Here is a 21,850-nt window from a genome sequence, read left to right as displayed (position 1 = left end):
TCTGCCATGTCCAAGGATAATAAACCATCAATTACTTCAACTTCGTACATGTCCGTTAGCATTTTCGTATCCAGTATATCACAGTAAACCATGTATCTAACGTACCCAAAACACCCATATAAACCGTCTGTATCATGTATTCCCTTGCGACTTATTTTGACCTCTATATGCCTATCAACGTCAATATATATATATATATATATATATATATATATATATATATATATATATATATATATATATATATATATATATATATTACCAATCTTATCAATGATAAAGCTATTCCCTACCACATTCCTTTTGAGATAGATATAAATGGTCTGTGTTCCATCTACCGCTATGCATGTTCCCCTTCGCCTATGCAGTATTTGGAATGCACTACTGGTATGTGCAACGTATTGAAGATGAAACCGACCCTCTCCACAGACGGGTCAAATGGCCCAGGCATTTTATAAGCAATTCTCAACTCCTTAACTATCCTCCTCCTATTATTATTATCATTATTATTATCATTATTATTATTTCACGTCTTTCGCAATTCTTACTTTCACCACATACCCATTTTCTCTCTCTTCACGCATACCCAACGAGGCACGATTTTTCAACACACATATTTCTCGAACAAATGAATGGTTGTGAAGCTAATCAACCAACAGGGCCGCCCTGTCCCTTGAGTTGAGGGCGAGCGGGTTACGAACCCGAGATCCCACGGTAAACCAACACCACACCAAGGGTGTACGTACGTGGCCTCGGACACGCTATCGCGCGCCTCCACCCAAACAACTAATCAAACATTGGGTAATTAAGAGAAAAGGAAACGCGGGTGTTCATGTTATACATTACTACGAAGGAGGAAGTATTACGCTGTAGCTAATATACATAGAGGGTGGGATTTTGACCTGTACCATCTATGGTAATTAATAATCAAATTACAGCCCCCCCCCCCCGAAGTGAGGTAAAGTGAGGGGTTTTCAGTTATTGTTTATCGAGTTCAATATGTTTACCACAGATATCGTTGGGGGGGGGGGGGGGGCTAGGATGAAACGGCATGAGGGGATCTGTCTCAATCTGAGACAGGGGTATGATGGGGGGGGGGGGGCTGTGGTACACGACAGAAGGCTTTTTAGGACGACAAGAGAGAGAGAGGCATTGCCATTTCCCGACCTTAAGTAGAGAGAGAGAGAGAGAGAGAGAGAGACCCTTGTCCCCCCCTTCGACCGTGTCTCAAGACATCAAGGGGCGTCGCTAGACCCTCACCCCCCCGTGTCTTAAGACATCAATCAGGGGGGCGTCGCAATGACCCCCCCCCATCCCTATCCAGAGGACGACGGTCGCACAGCAGACCATCCGACCAAGTGCGTCGTCTAACGAGCCGTCTTGGTTGGACGACGTTCCTCAAGGGCCTATTTCTGGTCCGGCAGCTGTGGGCTACCGTGGTCGGGTGACCTTGCACCAGAGCGTTGACCTGGTCACCACGTAACCCTATTTGGGAGGGAGGGGTGGAGTCGGGGGCCATACACAACGCCCTTCACCACCCAGGTCGCTCGTTACGACCCTCTTCCCCCCTCATTCTGTAATCCACTCGTTACAGAACTCGATCCCCTACGACGCTTGACTCGTTTTGTAACCCATCCGATACCATGTAACCCCTTCCGTTAACTCGAGTGTAACCCCTCCACTACCATGCAGGTGCGACTGTACCCCAGCACTACCACGTAACTCACTATACCAGAACACTACCACGTAACTCACTATACCCCTCAACCACCACGTTAACTCACTATACCCCTCAACCACCACGTAACTCAATATACCCCTCCACCACCATGTAACTCTAAACCCCTCAACCACTACGTAAGTCACTATACCCCTCCACCACCACGTTAACTCACTATACCCCCCTCCACCACCACGAAACTCACTATACCCCTCCACCACCACCACCACGTTAACTCACTATACCCCTCAACCACCAACGTAACTCACCATACCCCTCAACCACCAACGTAACTCACTATACCCCTCAACCACCAACGTAACTCACCATACCCCTCAACCACCAACGTAACTCACTATACCCCTCCACCACCAACGTAACTCACTATACCCCTCCACCACCAACGTAACTCACTATACCCCTCCACCACCAACGTAACTCACTATACCCCTCCACCACCAACGTAACTCACTATACCCCTCAACCACCACGTAACTCACTATACCCCTTCACTATCAGCGTAACACCTGCCACAGATACACGCCTGGGACATCTTTGACTTTCTTCCGTTACTTCTAACATCAAATCTGTCAACTTTTTCCACCACGGACTGCCAGCCAGTCAAAAAAACTCTTATTTCTCAACAATACTTTCAGTTCAACGAACGATTAACGTGGAACGAGGCTGAATGTTACATGTCATTAAGAATTTCAGGCTCTCTTACTGCAGTCAAGTGAGAATGCTGTTAAATATGCATTATACACGCGGTACGATCCTGGAACACGACGGTACGACCCTGGAGCACGACGGTACGGCCCTGGAGCACGACGGTACGGCCCTGGAGCACGACGGTACGGCCCTGGAGCACGACGGTACGATCCTGGAGCACGACGGTACGACCCTGGAGCACGACGGTACGATCCTGGAGCACGACGGTACGATACTATCAATACAGTGGTCTGAATTTTACCCAAAAAAAGACAAGGTTTAAATCCCAAACCATCATAATTAAGAGACGTACAGTCGTGTTCAAAAATCGTACCCGTCGTGCTCAAAGGAAGTCGTACCGTCGTACTCACAGGCCGTAGCACCGTCGTGCTCACAGGTCATCGTACTGTCGTGCTCACATGTCGTACCGTCGTGCTCACAGGGGGTCGTACCCTGGATGCCCTTGCACGCCCTACGCGCTTTACCTTGAACAGTAGCCAAGACGTGGCGACGGACCACCAAAAATACCAGTTCCACAACCCTCCCACTGCATTGCGCAGACTCGCGCCTCTATAGAAAACAAGAGAAGGTTGGATATGTGTATGTGCGCTGGTGGATCGCATTCAACCCACATCCCATGTAAGGGCGACAATCCGCCACGGGAGTAAGGGCCGAGAAGCCCTGAGAGCTGATGGGACTTGTTTTTCTCTTTTCCACATCCATCATTGTCGTTTATTTAGCACGTTATTTAAACGCCCTACCTCACCACCACCACCCGTCCACATTGATGTCACGCCGAGGTGAGTCATTTAAAACAACGCATTTGTGTCCATTTTCGGGGGTCACTAGAGAGGTAAAGAGCCTTTTAAACTTTCCGTAAACATCATGTACACATTTGGCTAGATGTGGCCATGCAGCACAGCTGGCTCTCCCACAGCTGTATACTCAACTTGTAAACACTCTACCACTGGTTCGAGACCCGGGAGATCATCAAATGGTCGAAGCCCACATTTCATCCCTTGTTAGCAATTCGCCAATCACGGAGTCGGAGTTAATCACCCTCCAGGACTTTTTAAGTTGAGTGAAAGTAACACAGTCGCGTTCAAACCCGCCCCACAAACAGGAACCAGTGGAGGATATGATGTACCAAATTCCTTTTGAATCGAGTTAGACGCGAAGTTAATCGAAGAACGTATTTCAATCAACTGTGGTGTGTTTATATGTACACAATCTACTTACAAGGACACCTCTAGGCCTACTTTCTCACCCTCCCAAGGCGATGTACTGCACCCAGTGTTTACAATCTACACTTGCCCCCTATCTACCGGTACACACGTATCTTGTACACATCCTTGCTGCCGCCACACGTTTTGTGGAATGTACACATATCTTGACCACAGAAAAACCATTACGAGGAAAGTAGCTAAGGGGGGCGACAGATCTTCAACACTACCATAACGTATTTCACACAGCCCCCCCACCCCCACATCCCTACACCCAACACATCCACACCACACCCCCACACAGCCCTACACCCAAACCACACCATACCCCCCTACACCCACACCACATCCCCATAGCCTTACACCCACACCACACAGCCCTACACCCACACCACATCCCCATAGCCTTACACCCACACCACAACCCTACACCACATCCCCACAACCCTACACCCACACCACACCTCCACACCCGTACACCCACACCACAACCCCACATAGCCCTACACCCACACCCCACACAAGGCCACGATGGACCACCACTAACTTGTATATAGACGTCTGCAGGAGGACCTGGCTCGAGGTGACCTCAGCCATACGTATGCCCTGCAGGGAGACGTGTAGGCTGACCCTCTCCGGCTTGCGAGCCACCTGCTTGGCTGCGTGGATGATCCGCTTGATGGCCTCGGCCGTGGAAGCCTCCCCCTTCGGATCGTCCACCAGCGTCGAACCCAGGTACTTGCAGTAGAAGGTCACCCCCTCCACCACCGGCTCGCGGATCGTGGCCCACTCTTCCGATAACTCTGGAACAAGAAAAGAGGGAGATGAGGTGGGTGTGGTGAAGGAGGGACACGTACGAGTGGCTCTGATCCTCCGAGAGAGAGAGAGAGAGAGAGAGAGAGAGAGAGAGAGAGAGAGAGAGAGAGAGAGAGAGAGAGAGAAACGAAAATACTGAAAGAAAAAATATACATAAAAAAACATCTGTAAATGGACACGGGTGAACTCTGATGCAATTCACCGACGTATAATTTCCTAAACCATTTATCATTTAAATCTATAACGGGTTCACCTCTCTCAATGCCCCTTCCCCCCCTTCCACACACACACACACACACACACACACACACACTGAAGGAAATATCTGAAACGCAACAGTCATCCTCCAAGTAAAAAAAACAGGACGTTCAAGACAAAAGAATGAAATAAAAAGTGCACAACAGAGTCGAGAAATGAGCTAAGTGACCCCCCCACCTCAACCTTCAAAACATAAGAAAACGTATGACCAGAAAAATATTTTTACCATTATGTACACGAGGAAGAACTGAACACTGGTGTATTGCAGGTCATAATGCAAGCAAAGATGAAATTATTGAATTGCAGAGAGTTCATTACGACTTCAAATAAGCAGTACTGAAAGAAATGCGACTAATACTATGGTTTAAAATATCTAAGAAGTGGAATGATGTTATCAGAAGAGACTCGAAATATCCAAGGATTTACTATAAACGGTATACGAAATATCTATTCGAAGGGACAAGATTTGTTTTCTCTTTTTCAAAGAAAGGGAGAAATGAAGTCTCCATACAACATGACTTGGTAGAAAGAATGGGAGTGAAATGCTGGACACCTTTATAGACGGGCGATTGGACGAAGGCATCAGTTCGAGGCTGTGGACCAGACAGCAAGCAAAGCCATGGCGGTGTAAGAAAGAAAAGAAAGAAACGATCGTGGAACGAGGAGTTCTGGGTGTGTGCGCTACGCGTTAGGACCTTCCCCATTCCGGTCAAAATCCCGTCGCTGATACACGTTCAGTAGATGGGTAGATAGTCGTTAAGTAGATGGGGTAGATAGAGTCTCTCTCTCTCTCTCTCTCTCTCTCTCTCTCTCTCTCTCTCTCTCTCTCTCTCTCTCTCTCTCTCTCACACACAACTCTGGGTAAGTGGAGTGAAGGACGGGTCCTCGAGGACACAGAGTGGACACCTGCTACACCAGCTGTGGTTTCCTACCACACACCTTTCCCATGGCTTCCTACCACACACCTTCCCCATGGTTTCCTACCACACACCTTTCCCATGGCTTCCTACCACACACCTTCCCCATGGTTTCCTACCACACACCTTTCCCATGGTTTCCTACCACACACCTTCCCCATGGTTTCCTACCACACACCTTCCCCATGGTTTCCTACCACACACCTTTCCCATGGTTTCCTACCACACACCTTTATCACAACGCCAAAGGCCCTACCACACCTTTACCATGGTTTCTACCACACCATCACAGCACTCGGCTCTCTTAACACACACACACACACACACAGAATCATCAGTTTCATGTAGCCAGCCCGGGGTGTGCAGGCCACTCAAATATTCTTAAAGGTGAGGCGGCAATGGGCGTGGCTGAGCACAGGGAGTGGGCGGGGCCAGTAGGCAGGAGGTGGAGGGTGAGGGTAGGGTGTGAGGGGGCGAAGTGGGAGGAAGGGGTGGGAGGGGATGAGGAGAGGTCTATGGGGGGGGGAGGTGGGGGATCTATAGCTTCTTTGAAGGGCAAAGGTCTCCAGAGGCGACTGTTTGGAGGGAGGGAGGGAGGGAGAGAGAGAGAGAGATGGTGGGGAGTGGTAAGGTGTAATGACGATATTCTACGGAGGAGGAGGGGCTAAAGAAGATTGTGTAGGTGGAGGGGGAGGGTCTCCAAATGCCTCTGTAGGTAGGGGGGGGGGAGTCTAGAGCGGGAGGGGGGAGTAAGACGGGAAGGGGGGGTGTGTGTGTGTTGGTGGAAGGGGGGGTGTGTGTGTTGGTGGAAGGGGAGGGGGTGTTGGCCCATCTCTCGAGCGATGATCAGCTGTGTCAACAAATGTTGTGGGGGTCAAGTGAGACGGCTTGGCTCCCGCATCATCCAAGCGTCTCTCCCTCCACCACCAACCATAACCTCCCTCTACCACCAACCACTCCTCCTACCTACCTTCCCTCCACCACTAACCACTCCTCCTACCTACCCTCCCTACCACTCATCCTACCTTCCCTCCCTCTACCACTCCTAGCTTCCCTCCACCACCCCTCCTCCCTTCACCACACCTCCTTTACTCTCCCCAGCCAATGTGCCCGACACCACACGATCACATACGCTAAGCAGGGCACCACACAATACCAGTACAGCTCCCGACCACAACCACGTCTCTCTTCTGATACACAAGTATTTCTTTTTTTTTACTTGTAGCAAACAATCAAAGAAATAAAAGAAGCTCAATGCCTCAAACCCATCCCAAAAATGGCTTTTGATAAACCCTGACTTTTTCTTAAAACGGAGTTTTTTTTGGTTATCATTTAGCAGAATTCTTTTATTTTCTTTAAAATCTGATCAGAAAAAGAAAAAAGACGAAACTCGCCGCAAAATGATTAATAATTATGAAATCAACCGGACGGATGTGTGTGTGTGTGTGTGTGTGTGTGTGTGTGTGTGTGTGTGTGTGTGTGTGTGTGTGTGTGTGTGCCCAGGGCATGACAGAGCAGAGCTTGGGGGAGGGGGGGGGGTTCGGTCGAGGCCAGTACACATCACCACGTGTGGGAGCTTGGCTGGGTACGTTTAAGAACAAGACATGCCGGAATGCAGCCGGGGTTTCGACCTTACGAAGTTCAAAGTTCACACAGACACACACACACACACACACACACACACACACACACACACCCAGGTGTGAGGGCAAAAGGAAATATATTGACCTGTTTTTGGTAAACACAGACGAGAAGGTAAATGACACTTTTTTTTTTTTTTTTTTTACAAAAGTTTGTAAAAGACGAAAGATTATATGGGCTGAAGTGATCCATATTTACCAAGCGCTGTCATTAACATGATCAATAAATAATATTAAAACGAATCTGTACGACACATATAGATGATAGAGACTGACCACAAGTTCCATACTGTTCAAAAATACGTCTTAACAACAAAAAAAAAAAAAAACACGATGATATTATATATATATATATATATATATATATATATATATATATATATATATATATATATATACACGAGACAATAACATGAGACACTCCATTTCGCCTGCTGCTACCATGGAGGTTCATGTTATTCTAACTTTGGAACGTGGGAGATATAGAAGTCCTGAGCCTGATATAGAAATAGGGACGATTTCACATCATGATAAGGCGAAGGCCTTTTTATCCATCGCCATTTATCCTTATCGGTCGAGTGACTTCACTACAGGCGCGAGACCAATTCATTCCTTGATAACTAAACGTAATTGGCGTTTTAAGTGGTCAAGGAAAACGACATACTGGTTGGGATGTATATCACGACGGAAGTCGTATATTCCATGGTGTCGTTCTCCAATGTTTGGTCGCGTTTCGAATCGAGGGTTCGAGACCATGAGCGAAACCCACAACCACTCAAACGAAGCTTCGAATCACCGACTCTCTCTCTCTCTCTCTCTCTCTCTCTCTCTCTCTCTCTCTCTCTCTCTCTCTCTCTCTCTCTCCTTCCTCCCAGACAGCGTGTGCACTTATCACTTTCTTATCGCTCGCATCCAGGTTCTCTCGAGGTACCCTGATAACACACTATCTACCCCAGCGTTCTATAATGAACGCCGAGATAAGGAGTAGTCCCCCCCCCCCTTCCCCCCATGAGCTCTGCTAGACTCTCTCAAGAAGAGAAAGTATAAACATGAAACGTGGATCGGTTATCATCTAGGCCAAACCACCACCACCCTCTCCTCCCCTCCCACCCCCACTTTGTTTTTGACGTGTGTGTTAATCTAATTCATTGGCTTTCTACGAGATAAGATTACGTGGTGCACCTGAACCAATGAAGAAAACAAGTGATATGTTCTCCGGTAACAGAGCGCTTCTAAATCTAGACCTTTAAGTGTAGAAGTACGTGTGTGTGTGTGTGTGTGTGTGTAAACACACACACACAGGAGTAAACAATAAAAAAATGGTACATTTACACAAGGTGAAGACGGAAGGACACACCATCTACCACCAACCACAACCACTGTGCCGATTACAACCACAACTGCCGATTACAACCACAACTGCCAGTTACCAGACACGTCGACTCGACTCCTCTCATATTCGCCTCGCTTACCCAATCTCCTCCTCCTCTTCCTCATGTAGTTATCTCGTTTACCCCAAGCAAGACGCACCACACACCAGGCCAACGACGCCCAACACTCTCACTGCATTCTCCTGCTGGGGGGAAAGGAGGGAGGGTCGTTGCGTGGAGCCAGGCAGGCATGAACCACTGTTATGACCAGAATCACCTCGAACCAGGGCGGCGACTCGACCCCCTCTCTAAACACACAACGACCCAGGCTTGTTACCTCCCTTTTTTTTCTCTCTTTGCCTCCTGGCGGACGGCCTAGGCAAGCATCGCCTTCAGGAACTTGCTGGTCGCCGGTGGGGACCCTCACACCCAACACAAGGGGGGAGTCTTACTCCTGAGGGAGAGAGGGGTGTGGTCCGGTCCTCCTCCGACAGCGTCGTGCAAAACGAAGACGCCACACATACTCCTGATGGGCGCCACCCGAAGAGGCATACGCGGGTCATGGGCGTCGCAAGACGACGTGATCCTCCTGTAGGGGGAAGGAGCTGGGGGGAGGGGAGGGGGGAGGAGCACCACCACCACCGAAGCCTCCTCCTCCTCCTCTTCAGCAGCGGCAGCAGCAGGGGAACGAGTGCTGGGAGAGCAGAGGTAAGCACAGCGCCAGCAGGAGGAGCACCAGCAGGATCAGCAGGGACGGGTGTGTGTGTGTGTGTGTGTGTGTGGAGGGAAAATAAAAAGCAGATGGAGTGGCACCGACAGCAGGAGGTCGAACTGTGGGGGAAAAAAAGGTACTACAGCAACATGACCACCTCTCTCTCTCTCTCTCTCTCTCTCTCTCTCTCTCTCTCTCTCTCTCTCTCTCTCTCTCTCTCTCCAGCTCGGACCAACAAGCCTCACCCAAGACAGACCGAAGAATCCCATACATACATACATACATACAGAACACAGGTATATACAACCCGAGGGCGCCGCTGTCCACAAGCGGGGCCGTACGCGCCACCGCCAGCATAAATAAAGCCACGTCTGTGCTTGCGTAAAACAACCCTTGTGCTTGCGTAAGACTCCTCCGTGCCCCCTTCCCCCCCTAACACACACACACACACACACACTGATACACTCACTCAAATCTCCCCCACCCCCACAGTGTGTGTGTGCGCGCGCGCTCGTGTGTGTGTACAGGAGTTAACAAGAACCTTACACTCGGCCATCATCAAATATTATGCATCCTCCACCCTCCCACACACACACAACACACACACACACACACCTCGGGACTGACCCTTCTCAGAAGGGAGACCTAACCTGGCAACAGAGCGAACATTGTCAAGTATGGCAAGGGTCTGTCTGTCTCCCTCCCTCCCTCATCCCTTCGTACCACCACCCCACCATCAGACGTCGAACATGGGTGAGTTGTGTAGCGACACACCAATCTCCTCCACACTCACACAGAGGGGTATCTTCCTCCCTCTCCCTCCCTTCACGCGGACACTAATCTACACAGCTGATACAAGAAAAGCTTCGACCCTCCCTCGCATGCATGCAAACCTTTCCACCACACCTGTGTTCCCCTCCCCCGGCGCATCCTGCCTTGGCTAGATGGCAACAAGGACGTTTACCACACCCACAGAAGCCCTCACCAACGCCTCAAACGACACCGACAGAAGATCTTCTCAAAGATGGGAGAATTGAGGATCTATTCTCCCTGAAAATCCTTGGCCTGGTTCTATTCTGGTCTGGGGAGATGACCTTGGATTGGCTTGGCTTCAACCGGGGCGCGCCAGGACAATCGCACGGCTGCATGGGCTCGTCTCTATGCTCTTGCACCGGCCGACGTGGATATTCCTAGGAAGGAGGAGGAGGAGGGAGGAGGAGGGTCGCCGGGGGTCGAACGAGGGAAGGCCGAGCGGAGGAGGACATACCCCACCCCTGCTCCTCCACCTCAGTGCCAACCAGCCAACTGTACCGCACGTCTGCCGACCGATACAGCTTTTATGTAATCCCGTCAGGGAGGGAGGGAGGGGTGAGGGGGAGGGAGGTAGAATGATGACAGGCCAAGTTCAAGGTCGGGGGGAGGGGGGGGAGAGGTAGAAAGGGAGGAGGAGCAGCAGGAGGAGGAGGAGGACGGGGGTGAATGTGGGACGGGGATAAGAGGAGGGGGTTGGGGGGAGGGTTGGAGACGAGAGGCTGGCTGGCTGGCTGGTGTGGGTGTGTGTGGGGAGGTGGAGGGGTAAGTAAGGGGGGTTAAAAAGGGGGGGGGGGCTCAGGTTCGACCCGCTCACGATTACTATTCCTCATCCACGCCACGTAACCTTGCTGGGGGGGTCGCCCCCTTGGCAGCGGGTAGGTAGGTGGTTGTATGAAGGTGGTGCAAACCACCCACCCACCTACCCAAACCCACCCCCACCTCAACGGTCACACACACACACAGACACACACACACACCATCACCACAATACCGCAAGATTACAGCGAACGAACGTGAGGGAAAAAAAATAGAAAAAAAAAAAAACCACGACGAATCACCCGGGTCGAAGCCGGTTCGGTGCTTCAGTAAACTCGAAGCAAACAGTATTGATGACTTCTACGACCGACCAGCACATACATATATCTAACACACCATCCAACACTTCGTAACGACCCACACGCTAAATACCTCGTCGGCGGCAAATCTCTCTCTCTCTCTCTCTCTCTCTCTCTCTCTCTCTCTCTCTCTCTCTCTCTCTCTCTCTCTCTCTCTCTCACGCCAACTTTCCCCAGGGAAAAGAACCTGTGTGTGTGTGTGTGTGTGTGTTTCACGGCACTCGCGTCTCGAATTACCCACGAGGTCAAAAGTGAACCCTGGGGTTAAAGGTCACACGGAGATTCGGAGGAGAAAAAAAAAAATAATGGAGACGTGGGCGCTTCCTTGTGCGGAGGGCACGACGCTGAGCGATAAGGGCACGTAACTCGGGCACGGCAACACACGGTCCTCAAGGAAGAAAGATTTACGACCTCGGAGCTGCTTGATGGTACTATGGTCTTTGGGTACGATGGTCTTTGACCCTTGACCTTGTAAGGGTCAGGTCATTGTACGGTCTTTGGGTACGATGGTCTTTGACCTTGTAAGGGTCAGGTCATGGTACGGTCTTTGGGTACGATGGTCTTTGACCTTGTAAAGGTCAGGTCTGATAGAGAGCCAAAGGCCACCATGTACGAGGGTCTATGGTCGTGGCCAAGGGTTAGTCCTCAAATGCTGTGTACAATGGTCGCTCAAGACGCGCCAACACACACACATACCCAACAAACCATAGTCCAAATATGTTAAGACAATATAATCAACCAAAAATTGCTTTTAAAACCAGCAGCTAGATACACCCCCAGAGCCACCACTACCACACACCTAGAGCCACCACCACAACACACCCACAGCTGCCACCACCACAACACACCCTAAACCACGTCTCGCACACACACACACAAAGCCCACACCACCAAGTCATCGTATACACATCACGTCCTTGTTATCTCTCACTCCCTGCGTCGCATCGAACAAGGTCACACCGTTTACGGAATACGTTAGCGAAGGTAGATGAATACACACACACGTCTACAACACCAAAAAAATATATGTAAATGTTCACCATTCAAGGTTTCGACGAACCCATCTGGTGGGTGTGGAGCCATGTCAACAACGGGTTCCACCAGATTCTATTCAATTTTCAAGCGATTTAAATTCGCGGACTTTCACTTATGTTAAACCAAGAGTTAATACCCGTAATATTCCTGGATACATTCAAGTCTTCAAGAAACCTCAAGCGGTCACATCAGAATTGAAGAAGGCAAGCACGTGCACTGCAATCATAAACGCAACTCAGCGAACACACATAAGAGTTTTTAAAAAGTTTTACGAAGCGAGGAAACTAAGACAGACCCAACACCTCTCCCTGGTGCATCCCACGACGTTCCCAGCGAACCAACCAACCGGACACCGTTCTACCTAGCGACCAACCTACTCGGATAACGGTAGACACACACACAGACAAACATCTTCCACAAAATCAACTGTCAAAAGTTCTTTGACAGCGTTCTGATCCGTGCGATATGGGATCCAAAAACTTTCCTACCATCAAGCATTGAAACAGTTACCTTACTACCAGTTAATGAAACCATTATCGGTTTAAAAAGGAAGGAAAAATACACGAAAGAGAGGGGGTGGGGTTAATATATGTACCAGGGGAAGGAGAAGGGAGCGAGAGGGGGTTTCGCTCGTTGGAGCTTGCACCACCCACCACCACCTCCCCCAGCATTAGCACCAAGAGCATCACCGTTTTGACCACCACTAACAGAGACGCACCGATGTACGAACGCTTTCGAAACTAACACGAACATACCGCACGCGTGTCCGTTCGTGGGTGAACGAAGCTGCTATTGGATTAGGGCGTATACAAAATAACACCAAGTCATGCCATCCAACAAATAAAACATAAAAAAACACAACAGTTCCACCCCACCTGACAGTTCAAACCGGTTTGAAAATCTTTTAAAACAGATGAAACGTAAGGTTCTATAACATATAACAGTTTGTTCCTGTGCTGCTGTGAAGAACATTGATAGACCTTTGAAAACGACAGCTTTCCCTTTGACCTGACCCTTATCCTTTCACACGAGCTTAAGTTTCAGTACGAAAAAAAAAATAACCACTCCCCCAGAGATGACACTTCCATGAACCCTCTCGTGACCCAAGTGTTACGGCACAAGCAACAGCGGATGTGACGACAGATATAATGTAACGAGGCTGTTACCAGCAGCATTTACAACCCCCATCCCCCCCCCCAAAAAAAAAGAACATCTCTGACCTCAAAAAACAAAAAAAAATCAACATTTTCCTTTCACTTCTCTACAAATTAATCTGGTTTGGTGGATCACGAAGGGAATGGCCTCTGGAGGGGGAAGGGGGGTGGGTGAAGGACTCATATGTATATATGTATATATATATATATATATATATATATATATATATATATATACATATACACACCCTTCTCCCTGCTTGGCACTGCTGGCACCAACAGTGGCAAACTACACTGAAACGACGAAATTCCTCTCCAGCTCTCAGGGTACGGGTGGGTTCAAGAACCCCCGACCTTGGCAACCGTGCAGTGCCTCCAGTGAAGTGCACTGTCGACAGAACTGGGGGGGGTCTCCAGTGAAAGGCACTGTCGACAGAACTGGGGGGGTCTCTCCAGTGAAGGGCACTGTCGACAGAACTGGGGGGGGTCTCTCCAGTGAAGGGCACTATCTACATAACTGGGGGACATGAAAAGACAATCTAAAATACAAATAGTCTCTCCTGCGACGAGGCAAATGTCAACAAACCTCCCCTCCTTTTCTTTTTCCACCACTAACACTGATAGGGCTTATCGCCCTCTACCGATAATAAAAAAACGGGGGGAAGGGAATGTGATCATCCCTCGAGTCTACACCTAACCTAACTGCTCACTTGTACCTCGATTGCCTCACCACCACGAAGGAGGAGGAGGAGGAGGAGGAGGAGGTTGGTTCTCGACCCACTTACGAACCAAAATGTGACACACGAACGTCCATCTCAATCACCCGGAAGCCGTTAAGACACCACTGCATCATCACCCCCGGGGGGCGCCAAGACCCCGACACCGCACGCAAGACGACCTTCCTCTCGCTTCCTCAGTGGGCAACCACCACCGTCTCCTTCGGCAGGAGGTAACCCCCGCTCCCCCCAAGACTTCTCTCGCCGATCTTGCGTTTTTCGGGGGGGGGAACGGAACATATACACGGGAGCGGAAACGCTTCGTTGAACGCCGGGAAGCAACTCATGTATGAACTTCCAATCGTCGATCTCTCGTTAAGGGCGAGCCCGAGTCTTAAAAGTTCATCTTACCCACAAGTTCCATATCAAACCCTTCCTCGTTTTTCACTTTAAAAGGTCAGACCATTATAAACACACACACACACACCTTCCTCGTCCATTACACTAGTTGAGTTATTAGGCCCAAAACGACCTCGTAAGATGGGAGCATAAAACAAAGACGAGTCAGTCAGTCTCTCTCTCTCTCTCTCTCTCTCTCTCTCTCTCTCTCTCTCTCTCTCTCTCTCTCTCTCTCTCTCTCTCCACGAAGCTATGAAAGGCTAAGCCAACCCTTCTCATACAGCTGGGATGTCCCTCTCATATACCCAAGCCCTCTCTGTCATATAACAAAGCCATCCATCTCATACACCTAAAACCACCACCCCTCTCACACAGCTAAACCACCTCTCTCGTATACCTAAGCCACCCCTCTCACACAGCTAAACCACCTCCCTCTCACACATGTAAACCACCTCTCTCGTATACCTAAGCCACCCCTCTCACACAGCTAAACCACTTCCCTCTCACGCAGCTAAACCACCTCCCTCTCACGCAGCTAAACCACCCCTCTCAGCTAAACCACCTCCCTCTCACAATCAGCCTGTCGTGGACCAGCCTCCACCACTGCACCTGGCTTGGATCCTTACCGTGGCTTGGCCCACGTCGCTCGCTCGAAGTGGCCTGGCATCCAATGTGCCTTACCTCACGCCGACCTGGATTTACCCCCTGACCCGACTCGCCCCCCATCCTTTCAAGCAGGTCAGGTCTGAGCCCTTCCAAACATGTGACAAGACAACCACGTTTTTTTTCAGTTACGTTCGGCCGTGTCTCAAAACATTTCACGGACAACGGAAACGATACACTTCGTTCAGGAGTATTTTGTTTGTTTATTAACTTCGTACATTATACATATGTGTACCGTCTCTTTACTCCTACATATGTATTACACATACACACCCTAGTAGCACTAAGCCAGGTACCCTGTTCATCGACACGACCACCCCCTCCCCGCCCCCCAGGGGAGGAGGATGAACACCTGGGTCGGGTGTAGGGCCTAGCAACTGAGCCCAGGATTCGAAACCACAGATGTCTAAGTGTGGGCCCGTGCTGACTCATGGTCAGTAACGCTAACCACTACATACAAGTGTGTGTGTGTGTGTGTGTGTGTAACTCGCTAATCACCTCGTTTAAAAGCCTGGCACATTAATTACATCAGACTTAATAAGTTTGCCGACGCCACGGCACAAAAACAAAACAAAAAACTTTACAAAAACACACCTTGAACCGGAAGAGCATGACTCGGGCCTCCCTTTACAAGCGGGGACAAGAAAAAAAAACCTACCATCACCACGAAATGGTTTCGAACCCACGAGCTGAATGGAGGTCACTACAACGGGGGTGGGGGGGTGTCACGTCCGTGCTGGTGTCACACACACACACACACACACACACACACACACACACACGTGTATAACCCCCCCCCCCTCTCAAATACGAATCCCACAATAATCATACATAAACACAGAGATACAGTACCCTTCACCACGACCACCATGGCGTTGGTGCTACAACACTCGACCACACCACGTTCGACTATACGACACACGAAACCCATCGACCATCGACTATACGACACACGAAACCCATCGACCATCGACTATACGACACACGAAAGCCATCGACCTCCCCCCCCCCCCACCGCCAGATCGCAGTGGGTTTAAAGGGGGACACACACACTCCTTCTCCCCCCACGCCCTCACCCCCACCCTATCTTTCGTAGTGAGGGGGTGTGGGGAGGGGAGGGGAGGGGTCGGGGTTCGTTTAAGAGGGGTCGTGGAGGACGGAGCACTTTTACGAATGACGTAAGACCGCAATTCTCAAAAAAAAAATCCACTTTTTGCCCAAACCTACGCCACCGACCGTCTGCGAAGGTGCGAGACGAAGAGCGCTTGGCGGAGGTCAGGTCATGGAACGATGTGGTTGGCAACAGCTGAGACACAGAACAACCCTACGTTGCACAGAACGACACAGAACGAGGGACGTGTGAGGCAGGGTGGGTGACCACCCCCCTCCCCCCCAAGTCTCGCTTGAGAACGAACGGGTTACGTAAACACAGACCCAGAGCCTGGGAACCGCGAAAGCAAGTCCTGCATCTCTCTCTCTCTCTCTCTCTCTCTCTCTCTCTCTCTCTCTCTCTCTCTCTCTCTCTCTCTTCGTTGAGACCAAGTGATGGCACACACACACACACACACACACACACACGCGCGCGCGCAATCACTACGCCATATACCTGGGATGTGGGGAAGTGAAGGGAGAAATAAAGGGAAAGAGAATGCAGGAAGGAAAAGGAAAGAAGGGGGAGAGGGACTGGGGGGGGGGAGGGAGGGGGTACAGATATTAACCTCAGGAAAGAAGTGGGGTTCGCCCCCCCCCCTCACACTCGCCTCAGATAACGTGATGAGGTTATCTACTGTGTGGCAAACATTATCACCATTGGGGGGGGGGTGGGAATGAACCCCATGTATACTCGATCACCCCAGAGCCATGGGCGCGTGCAACCACTTCTCCTCCCTTTCCCCCCCTCCCCAAACACGTTATTTCCGACGCTAGACCCGAGGCGGAAGCGCACGTCCGAGACGCGCGTGCGGTATGATGACCACGTTTGTTTACACGTGCCTTTTTGAGGAGGGGGGGGTGTGAGGTGAGGGAGGAGGAGGGGGGGGGGGGACGAGGCGTCTACAACCTTCCACAGGTACGACCTGAACCAGGGTCCCATCCTAACGATCTCAATTGCTAACACTAACAACCCATACTTCTTCACCTTCCCACTGACGCGTAGACCACACCACGGCGTTAGAATCCCTCACGCTTACGGTGTCTTTATCTTTTAACGCGTAACTGCCCCGAACGTCGGATTGAACGGGGCAACGATTGTTAAAGACGCGACCCAAGCCTTTCCCGACGTGGCTCTGACCCGCGAGGTCAAATGACGTCACACACACACACGGGTCAATCAACAAGACATTTAACAAACAAACAAGCAAAAAGGCTGTTACTGCTACCACTTTGTTAAGGGAATGAGGTGGTTGTTAACTACTGAAAGGATAGTTAAGTGTTCCTTCCGACTCCAACTTAGAAAATAAGTTTGACGTACAAAGGAAAAAAATATATATACGTTTATCTAAAATTCTGTACTCAAGAGCCTTTGAATTTATTTCCTGCTGTATTAACACACGACATTAAATCTTAAGAATAATAAATAATAATCATTATTATCATTTTTCGAAAACTGGCCCCCACAAAGTACTGAATGACTATATACCTAATCACCAGTGCTCTCTAAATGACCCCTAACGGCCTATCACAAATGGCCCCTTTAAATACTGTATCCATAAAGATTTACATAATTGGCCCCGATACCGTACTTCGTACACAGTTGCATCAACAATCAATAATTTGGTAAATGGCCCTGCAAGGTATTCGGTGAACAACCCCTCTACGTTTTCTATAAAAGCCCCAATTTGGGTTGGCGTAAATGGCCCCCTACAAAATATTCTGTAACCGACCCATCAAATGTGTCGTAATTGACCCATGATGCACAATGGGGTCGTAAATTAACATTAGAAACCAGGAGTTATAATGGATTAACAAACTACTGTGGATGTTATAAAATTCTGGTATCGTTAATTAACATTAGAAACCAAGTTATAATGGATTAACAAGCCACTGTGGATGTTATAAAACTCTGGGGTCGTTAATTAACATTAGAAACCAAGTTACGATAGATTAACAAGACACTGTTAAGATTATAAGACTCTGATACCTTTTTTTATCCAATAAAAATATATTGATTTTTTTTTTTGGAGTTAGAAGCAACGAAATTTATCATAAGACTTTGGAACACAAGAGTTAATTACTCAATAATAATATAAAAAGTCAATAAACATTTCTCCCTGTGGTTCTACGCCTAAGTTATTTATTTTTCATGTACAATAACTGATCATTTACCGCGGTCAAGGTACGTTATCCACCTCCAAACCTGACAGGCCAATTACAGAGTTGAAGTGGAATTACCTCAGTCTTATGACAGCCAAGTAAGTAAGAGAGAGGAAGGGGGGCGAGGGAGGTCATTTTTGCCTTGTGACGCTATTAAACACACACACACAACCACGACAAGACAACGGCCAAAATAATTTGCATATCAAACAGCTGACGAGGCAGCTGAGCGAGTGTGTGTAGCTGGCAGTTGGCGCCTCCGCCCATCCTCCCTCGATTCACACTACGCTACCAGTGACCAACCATCTCACATACTCCGTCTACACACGTCGACCCGACACATCTTCAAACTCGTCCGACGCGTCGTACTGGAAAATGCCACGCGTCTACCGTCGCTAGATAAGGGTTTTTCAAAGGCTCTGTTATATTTCCAAAGGTTTCTTATCTTAAAAGTAAATCCTATACGCTCCCTTATCTTTCACATTCCCCCTTATCGTAAGATAGAAGAACTTAAAAAGGAAAAAAACAGTTCAAGACCCAACGTTCGTTTTTACTTCCTTCGCATTAAATCATTCTTGCAATACGTCTTGACAGGGCTCCACTTACACACACACACACACACACAGTGGCAAGGCTATAAGGCATTAGCATATTACATAGGTGTAGCTTCGGAGGGGGGGGGGGGAAGGGGAAAAGGGTCTTCATACATGACCCTCGCCACAGAGAGAGAGAGAGAGAGAGAGAGAGAGAGAGAGAGAGAGAGAGAGAGAGAGAAGAGAGAGAGAGAGAAACAAAAGGTGCATGGTGGTGGTGGTGAAGGGGATAGGGAAAAAAAAGCGACACGAGATAACTCTCTCTCTCTCTCTCTCTCTCTCCCCTACATTGCACACAGACCATACCGGGAAACATTATGATGGTTCGAGAGCCCCCGAGGGGCGTGTGCAGCGTGCGTGCGTCTTCAAAAAACCGGCCTTCTTAACCCTCACACACACACACACAGTTAGGAAGTAATAAACTGAATTACCTTTCTTCAAACACACGGTAATCCAGACCGTGACTGCAGACATGCGGAAGCTTAAACAAGTTATACGACGAGACACTTTTAGATAAATGTGAATGCAGCAGAAAGTCTTTCCTATACTATATATAAACTGATATACATATACATTGCTCTATACTTCCTAGACCCACATTCACTTCATCAATGGTCTACATAAACTAACATATACATTGCTTCACACTTTCTAGACCCTACATTTACTTCATCAATGGTCTATATAAACTAACATATACATTGCTTCACGCTTTCTAGACCCACATTCACTTCATCAATGGTCTACATAAACTAACATATACATTGCTTCACACTTTCTAGACCCACATTTACTTCACCAATGGTCTATATAAACTAACATATACATTGCTTCACACTTTCTAGACCCACATTTACTTCATCAATGATCTACTATCTAACTGTATAGCTATGGGGGAGGGGGGGGGGGAAGATCCCTCCTCATAGAGAATGCTATACTTATTAATGAAGTTCTTGTGTTGTACCGAATGCTCTACACTGCCATGCCTCTCTCTTAAACCATTAGGCCTGGCTCCTTCGTCTTATAATAATCTATGTCCTCAAAAGACACCATTAGTTTAAGTGTAATTTAGCTCTTTACTGTTCCTCCTGGCTATGTATATATGAATAGATCAGAGTACATCTATCTGTGAGGATAGACACGTACCATCTACTCATGACGGCGGGTACAATAAAAGTCTACATCCGCTTATACGAAAAGTCGTATGAACTCACGTCGTATTATTATCAAACCAACCAGTGAACACCAAACGCGCATGCGTGTCGGATTACTTCACAAAACCAGAGAAAATGCTGAAGTCTTCCCACACTAACAAACAAAAACAAACACACACACACACACACACACCTAAAATCTCTGCCAACCCGTACAAAAACAAATAAAAGCTATGTGATACACAGCCATCCTAAAATAAAATAATCAATCATTTTCATTATTATTAAGAGTATCATCATTACTATTATCATTAAAACCTCTGTATTAAGAACGTACGAACCAACCCGCAATGAATGCGTTTACGGGACAAGGGCTCTAACACACATATGCCTTTAAATCTATCTATCTATCTATATATATATATATATATATATATATATATATATATATATATATATATATATATATATATATTGGAAAGGATCACAATTTTGCGCGTGATCAAGATATTCCTATGAGTCCACGGGGAGAATGAAACACGAAAAGTTCCCAAGTGCACTTTCGTGTAATAATCACATCAGGGGAGAGACAGAGAAATATAACTAAGTTGATAACATCGAAGAGACGAAGCTAGGACGCCATTTGGACAATCACGTTTACCAAATGGCGTCCTATCTTCGTCTCTTCGATATCAACTGACTGTTATATCTCTCTCTTGTGTCTCCCCTGATGATGTGATTATTACACGAAAGTGCACTTGGGAACTTTTCGTGTTTCATTCTCCCCGTGGACTCATACGAATATATATATATATATATATATATATATATATATATATATATATATATATATATATATATATGGGTGGCTTAAGGGGTGTGGTGGTGGTGTTGAGCGGGGGGAGGGAGAGGGAGGGGAGGAAGGGTTGGTGAGGAGATGGAGGTGGGGTGGTGGGTAAGGGAAGGGAGTTCGTGTGGGAAAACTGTTCACGTGATCAGCGCAGGATCAACACGGCAGACAGCGCCTTGACGGTCGCCGTCTCCACACTCCATGTTCTTCTCTCAGTGTGTGTGTGTGTGTGTGTGTAAAGCATGCGTAGGCACATGCGCGAATGGGCGCGCACGCCATGCGCGCCGCATGCGCCTGCGCACACAAAGATGACCTAAACGGCCTTTTTCAAGAAGAGACCAACCGGTCTAGGGGGGGGGGGGGTTGGAAGTTCCTCAACCAATCACAGATATGCCTTCCCATTCTACCCAGACTCTACCATCTACCACGCCCCCCCTACCATCTACCACCACGCCCCCCTTTCATCTACATCCGACGCACGACCCTTAAAACTTGACACCTTGACGAAACGACCCAACCACGCCATTCAGGCATTGTTGATGTGCTCGTTCCACACGAGTCAACGACCCCTTGTTAAGACGAGGCAGAGAAAAGAGGATGAGGAGGTGGTAGTTAAGTTCCGTATTACATACGTTTATGGCTCAACTACCTCAAACCAGGTCATGATAGGGAGAAGCCAAGT

General features: G+C 48.4%; 1 protein-coding gene across 1 annotated transcript in view; it reads right to left on the bottom strand.

The window, feature by feature from the left end:
• The window catches only part of LOC139757608 (uncharacterized), a 53,154-nt gene that overhangs the window by 30,158 nt on the left and 1,146 nt on the right, over positions 1-21,850 (bottom strand). Inside the window, exon 2 of the mRNA XM_071678243.1 lies at positions 4,199-4,454. Coding sequence (XP_071534344.1) covers positions 4,199-4,454 — 256 coding nt within the window. The remainder of the gene's footprint in view (positions 1-4,198; positions 4,455-21,850) is intronic.

Source organism: Panulirus ornatus, chromosome 27, assembly GCF_036320965.1.
Source record: "Panulirus ornatus isolate Po-2019 chromosome 27, ASM3632096v1, whole genome shotgun sequence".
Taxonomy (NCBI): Eukaryota; Metazoa; Arthropoda; class Malacostraca; order Decapoda; family Palinuridae; genus Panulirus; species Panulirus ornatus.
This window is presented reverse-complemented; position numbering and strand designations above follow the sequence as displayed.